The sequence below is a fragment of the Magallana gigas genome, chromosome 10 (assembly GCF_963853765.1).
Source record: "Magallana gigas chromosome 10, xbMagGiga1.1, whole genome shotgun sequence".
Classification (NCBI taxonomy): Eukaryota; Metazoa; Mollusca; class Bivalvia; order Ostreida; family Ostreidae; genus Magallana; species Magallana gigas.
In genome coordinates, this window is record NC_088862.1 from 20,309,577 (window position 1) to 20,316,908 (window position 7,332).

The 7,332-nt window shown below is 36.3% G+C and overlaps 1 protein-coding gene across 1 annotated transcript; it reads right to left on the reverse strand.

Moving 5' to 3' along the window:
* Positions 1–698: 698 nt before the first annotated feature.
* Positions 699–7,096, reverse strand: LOC105344154 (uncharacterized). Its single transcript, XM_011451807.4, has 7 exons — positions 6,966–7,096; positions 4,889–6,024; positions 4,663–4,754; positions 4,180–4,345; positions 3,740–3,901; positions 3,359–3,521; positions 699–1,284 (listed from the first exon to the last, which is right to left on the reverse strand). The coding sequence occupies exons 2-7, from the start codon at positions 5,996–5,998 to the stop codon at positions 1,013–1,015; spliced, it is 1,965 nt and encodes a 654-aa protein (XP_011450109.3). The 5' UTR covers positions 5,999–6,024; positions 6,966–7,096; the 3' UTR covers positions 699–1,012.
* Positions 7,097–7,332: the final 236 nt, after the last annotated feature.

A 7,332-nucleotide genomic window follows, 5' to 3' on the forward strand; every position in this document is an offset into this window, starting at 1 on the left:
TTAGAATGACGCTGGTTTAACGGAAATATACACAGATTGCGTAAGTCTTAGCTCGGACAAATCTGTCATTTCAACAAACAGAATATGACATTATCTTGCATATATATCATATTCATTGTGACAAAGAAATATACAAGTAAATACTTTATCAAATACTGGTATTGTCTACATATAAAACGAAGTCCAGAATTTGTAATGCTTGCATAATTTTTCAAAGTGCTTAATAAATATATCCATGATAAAAGAAAATGTTGATGTGCATTCATATAACAAACTCTGATTTTTTTTCAAAGCGCACTGAGTTGGTCGTGGACAAATTAAATGCAGACCGTGTAAGCTTTAGTTCTGATCTGTCAAGAAATAACCCACAAAAAGCCAAAAAAAATTCAATGAATTATGTTTAAATAATATATTGTATCCACTTGACTTTAAGCTAAATAATTCATTTTAAAACAGCTTTTATAAAGTTTAGAGAATGCTTGTAACTTTATTACTAGAATTCATTGTTACACCGCCATTTCGTCCTACAGGATCGTGAAGATTTTAGCGTGTCTTGAATTACAATAGATTTTGTCAAGACTTTGTTTATATTACAGAACTATGATATATCAATACCCATAGCATTGATCATTAATACAGACGGCGATACCGGGTTTCCGATCCCAAATACTGATCTATGTAAGAAGTACAAACCAACATTTATAAGGATTTTAACATTTTTATTCATACAAAATTTTTTCCATCAATTGTAAAACATTAAACATGTCTTCAAAATATTTAAAAATCCAGTTCATTTGATAAACAAAATACGAATGCTCTACATGTACATAATCTATATATGTACAAATATATTATAACTTTTATGGTCATGTATAAAAATTACATACACCAAAAGTGCAAGTATGATGCTCAAAAAGTTATTCAAAATTGCACACTGCTAAAAAATTAACGAATAACACAAACTATTTAATCAATCTTTCATATTCGAGAGATATGAATATAAATCACTCTATCACTTCTTTTTCTTCCCTCCCCTCCCCCGTCCCACGGGTGCAGCCTCTTCCGCTTTTCGTTTCTGGCCCCGTCCACGGCCTCTCCCCGCGGGCGCCTCTGCAGGCTCCTCCTTCCCCTTTTTGGCCCCTCTACCCGCGGGCTTGGCTGCGGGCTGTTTACCTCCTCGGCCCCGCCCCTTGGGCTTTGACACCTCCTTTTTGAGGGCGGGTTTTTTCTTGGCACTCGGTCCGTCCTCCGTATCCTCGCCTTTTCTTTTACCGCTGTCTTTATCTGTCGAGATTGAATTTGTTGAGTAATCAAAATGAATAAGGTATTTAAAAAAGAACATGTATTGTTAATACATATTAGTTCTTTGATAATAGATATACAAGGAATTAGAATATGCCCAATTAATACAATCCCGGTTTCAACTTTAAAAACTTGTAAAAAAAAAAAAAAAGACAAGACGCTACATTTTTGTTAAAGAGAATTAATTTAAGCTTATTTTGTTTTAAATAAATCAAAATCAAACCAAAAGCACCTGATAGCGATATAATTTCTAATTTAAGGAGGCCGACTTTAGTTTGCATTGTGCATGTTTTTGCGCATTCTAATATAATACAGTTGTTTTATACTTCTTATGAATTTTTTTCGATATCATTTATAAAATTGAACACAATAAACAAAATACAGATAAAAATATTTAGATTTTTAAAGGAAATTTTTATTTTTAACACGATTTTTACGTTGTGCGGTAGGGGAGCATTGCCATTGCGCTTTTATGACGTTATGATAAAATGAAGCTTTGTAGGAGTACGTTATAAGAAATAATATAAAAGAAAAAGTAAAAATTGTACGCTGTTGAAATTTTGTATACAGAATGATGCTATCCTCGAGGATATTTTCCTCATTTTTGGAATGAATCCATTATACCAATCATCAGTTGTGATGATCCAAATATATAGCAAAATTTGGTGCATTTTAATATTTTGAGATGGCCCCCACTAAAAACCAGACGGTAGAATTTTGTGTTTTTTACATATAAGGTAGGAAATGATATTACTTATCATTTATTACATACTTAGTAATAAATACAGGTTTTTGGCATATGTGATACAGATGACATCACACAACTCATATCGGCCTCCGGGGCTGATACAGGTTATCAGCCCTAGGGCTGATACGGATCCATATCACACCCCTTGCGGAACTCCTCTGCCTTTTTCCGTTTCGGCATTTGTGCATGTTTACAGATGAAAAATGAAACATTTCTTGCAGTTGACATTTTCAAATGCATTTAATAACTTCAGTTTTGGAACATTTAATTTTAAAACACGAGGAAATCCCAGTTCTGTAGCAACAAGTTGGTAAAACAATAAGATCTCGTTGTTTTATTTAATACATGTATAGACTACTTTCAGATAATATTTAAAATCAATTTGTTTAAGTTGATGCCTTTTTACATAATTTATTACTGAGTATGTAATAAATATAATAATAAATACCCTTTTTCCATATATATCACATCCTGTATCAGCCCTCGACCAATATCATCCCTCGGGCCTTCGGCCCTCGGACTGATATTGGAGTCTTGGGCTGATACAGGCTGTGATATGGTGAAGGGTATGTATTATTCTCTCTATATAACAATTTGAGAAAAAAAGCTATTGTAGTATTTTTTTAAACTGCTTTGATGTGCGGAAAATGACAGTTTCCTATATATTCCTATAGTAAATGTACCTCTATTTTGAGATGGTCCCTAAAAAGAACCAGACGGTCGATTTTCATGAACCTTCGCATATAAACTAGAGTTGGTTTAAATTACATATGGTTAAAAAATAAAGAGTTTTGCTATTGTAGTTTTTCTGAAAAAAAACCCAAATCGGCCTCCTTAAAAGGATCTTTTTTAAAATTGAAATGTTTCACTGCGCCATAAAAATCATGACTTTTCTCATAGATTAATTTTAGCTGAACATATTTTATGACTAATACCAAAAGGATTGGACACAAGATCCAAAAACTTAGAATTGTCCTCTCCTTGTACATAATATATTACAGTGCCATACAATGCCAGTTAACATTTATAACAGTTATAGTACATTTAATGAAATACAAATGAATCATTAGTTTTATATCTAGAATTAGAATTAGGATGGATAAGAAAGTTATGCAAATAATTTAAAATTATAGATAAATCTACCACACTTTTGTATATAAATGTATAGATACTTGTTGGATTTTACCTGGAAAAAATTCATAACCACAACTCTAGGACATTACTATAGTACTATGTAAAAAAAAAATCAACTTTGAATTTATAAAAAAAATTGTACATATCCTCAATAGAACCAAGCAAAGGACTCACCTTCCTTCTTTGTGTAGGGTTTGTAGCGCCTCAGGACCTCGCCCCACCCTCCCCCGGTCTTCCAGAAGGACCAGTGGTAGCCGTTTGTATCAATGGCGTACTTGACGGCGGACACCAACTTGTCAAACACCTCGTCATCCCTGAGGGGCTTGATCTTCAGGACCTAGTGTAATAGACCAGTAGACGTAAGGCCAAACTTATATCAACTACAACATGGATTGCTGCATGATGAGTTTTTTGTTCTTTAGCGGCCAATGGTAGAGTATTTTTAACGTAAAATTACTTAGGACCATATGAATGAGAGAGAGAGAGAGAGAGAGAGAGAGAGAGAGAGAGAGAGAGAGAGAGAGAGAGAGAGATATTTAAAGTCACACAATTTACCTTGAACCAATCGGAGTATGTTTCCATGTTCTTTATGAGTTGTATTGACTCTTTCATTTGTTTCACCATTTCCTCTGTTGGGAAGCCAAGATTAGCATCGTACCGTTTGACAAGGTCTGCTCTAGACTTGCCCTTTGGCATTGCAATGTCTAGAAAGAGTACCTTCAACGAGAATTGTTATTATTTAAGATTCCGACTATTAATTGAAGTCACATTTCTTTTGAGAATATATAGAGCATTTCTATTTATGGTAACATTGAAATTTCTGGCAACCATCTGTCTATCCGTTCGCCATGTATTTTAAATGTTTCTTTTTCTACGATAACCATAACATTTAATGGAATGTTTGTGCTCGTCATAAAAACCCAGATATGGTCTTTTTTAATACAATTTTCACGCATAAATCTTCAAAGCTTATGATTGATTAATTATTTTCTGACCTGGAAAGCTAACAACTTCCGGCTAACCAACGTTCTTTGCAAAGTTTCCCGGATGCGGTAGTCCTTGTCGGTATCGAGCATGCCCAGTTTGGCGTCTTCTTTCACATACCACATGACGTTCCTTTTGAAACTTTCAGACAAATAAGCCCAGGCAGCGTCCTGCCATCTGGAAAAATAAATTTACTTTCAAGGTGAATTTATCGTTGTATTATTTTCGTTGATATATATTTGCAGAAAAAGAAAATACCATAGGGCAAGAATACACTAGATCAACAAATAGAAAATAAATATTTCCTTTTGTTGTTGCTTTTTGAAGTTGAAATCTATACCTCTTTAATATTTTTTGGTATTATTTTAACATAAATTATTCAAAACGTTTCGATTCGGTCGTTTTGTGCAAAAATGCATCCATCCTTCCATCCATCCATCCATCAATCAAAATATACCCTTTTAGTTGACATATGACATTGAACAAACACATACGTATATTTGAAAGAAGCCGCCAGCAACATCAGCCATTCTCCGATGTGGGGACACGCCTTCTTGCTTCTCTCACCGACGTCATCAATGAATTTCTAATTTAGATACAAAACATTATTAGCATCAATCCCATATTAAACCCATTTCTTTACACACAAATCATAAAACAATAACCAAAGCTTGTGTATTTCTACGTGTATTTTTAAAGAATACAATATCCCAAGTATACCTTAAGTCTATTGTCTATCTCGCCCTGTAATTCCGGGTAAATGTCTAACGCCCACAGTAAAAGTCGATGTAGGGAGAAGTATCCACTAAGGCTATTGTCGCTAGTGTGTTGCGTCCCTTTAGAGAACTCCACGACAGTGGCGCTCATCAGATTTGGGATGACCTTTATGACAAGTTCCGGAATCGGTGTTTTGTTCGGTTTGCATTTTGGCAAAATGGCCGCAACCTCGTTCAAACAGTTCTCGAATGTCTCTTTGATCATTGCGCCGTGATTGGGAGTGATGTACATCGGGAGGAAAAATTTGATGTCCTCTTTCATGACACTCTTGACAGTGCCAATGGCTTTCTTCATAGCTTCATAGGATTCCAGCTTGATGAATTCGCAGGGAGTGGTTAATGCTGGGCGATGTGAGGGACCGGACACAATCAACCCATACCCAAACAACTCGTCCTTTGTCTTCGGTTTTGCTGCCTTGTCGAAGCGCTCTTTTGATGCATAGTCTATAATTTCAGGCGAAGTTTCATCGCTAGCTGCCACTTTTGCTTGCTTTCCTTTCTTCTTCTTTCCCTCGGCTTTTTCTGGTTTACCAACATCAAATGCTGGAAGGGGTTTTGCATACGTATGACCACAGTCGCATTTGTATCCCTTAGAAAGCTTCCGGTTGTGATCCGAGGCGCTTTTCATCCACGTCGAGTCTCCAGACTGTGTTTCTGCGAGAAATGCCACCACGTTCAGAAGAATGGTCTGCACTGTGTATCCCGGGGACCAGCCCACGGACTTCTGGTCCTTCCACTCAGTATGGATGTACGCAAAGTCCGAGAAAATGTTCAGACAGACCTTTGTGCCCACTTTTCCCGCCATGGTGGCGCCACTGTTGTACTGGAAGCCGACGGGAACAAACTCCGCGCTGGGCGACTCATACGGGTACTTCTCCGTGAAGAAAAGCAGGAGGTGGTAAATAACATCGTCGTGTTTGAAGTTACAGTGCCATTCGAACACGTTCGCGTCCAGTGGCATGGCGGACACGTTTTCCACCGGCTCTTTCTGTAGTTCCTCGTAGTCCTGCATCAGCCTTTTCATGGCTCGCTTTCGTTGCTGATTCACCGCCATTTTGATGAGTCAAGACAAGTAAAGATCTACAAGCAATGGATTCGATATTGTATAAAAATAAAACGTAAACAATATTCCCTGTAAAACATCAACAACCAAAACACATGCAAGTAAACATCAACCGTCACTTAATTATAGCATTGGAAGTGCATGAATCCGCAATCTTATTTTTGCACGTTTCCGCTTTAATTCTCTTTACAGTGTATTATATTCACGAAAGACAAAACGAGGAAGAAATATCAAAAAAGAGTTAAGTCAGCATGGACACAGGGGCGTGTATATGCACGTGTTGGCAGGTTGTTGTGGGTTGGTATAGTTTGGTTCCCATGCATTTTATTCACAAAGACTTCCAATATTTCGCTTTGCATACACTGTTACATCTTCGCTATTCAATAGAGAAACACCGTGGATCGTCACCCTTGGCTAGCGAAGATGACACTGTTAAAACGGGCAAATAAAAAAAATCATTTACTGACTATAGAGTTAGTGTTTCAATAGGTGTGCATTGAATATCTGCAGAACTGTTATAGATCTTTAAATACAAAATCAATAATTCTAAACCTCGCTAATGCGTGTGTGTGTGTGTGTGTGTGTGTGTGTATGTGTGTGTGTATGAGAGAGAGAGAGAGAGAGAGAGAGAGAGAGAGAGAGAGAGAGAACCTGGACCTTATCACAGATCAATGATCCAATTCCGCGAAGCTTTTGCTGACTGATTATCGTATCACAGAAGTTTATCTATCTATAAACACAACAAAGATGTGTACAAACTTGTTAAAAAAGAGTAGATTAAGTTCAGCCATTTTTGAAATTGATATTAAATGCCCAAGCCCTCCCTCATCTGACATAACGTAATCATGTACACTATTTTTTTTTTTGGCTTTTTTGTCCTTTCCAGATATTCCATCAAACCCCATAAATGTCAGTTAAACAATGAACAAACAGCGTTTTGAATGCAATATATACATACCAGAGATATATCCTTAAACAACCCACAACAAAGTCCGACTTCTGGCTTCCTCTTTATATATGGCGATAAATCGCCAGTCTGTGTTGTTAGACTGGCAATCTTATGGGAAGTTCTCAGTGGGCGGATCGTAAGTCTCTCTTTTTTTTTTTTTTAGAGGGCATGATGTCCGTAGCTATTTTTAGACAATAAGAGATCTTTTACAAATCTTAAAGCGAAAATAGGAATATAAAGTAGATTTGTTGATCATCCAGCCTTCTTGTAAGGGTATCACGCCTTCTATATTTTGTTTTATTTCAAATTCAATTAAGCGGGATTCTTTTAGTTTTTGTTTCTGGGCTAAATATTCAGATGAAACTATTTTCAAAAT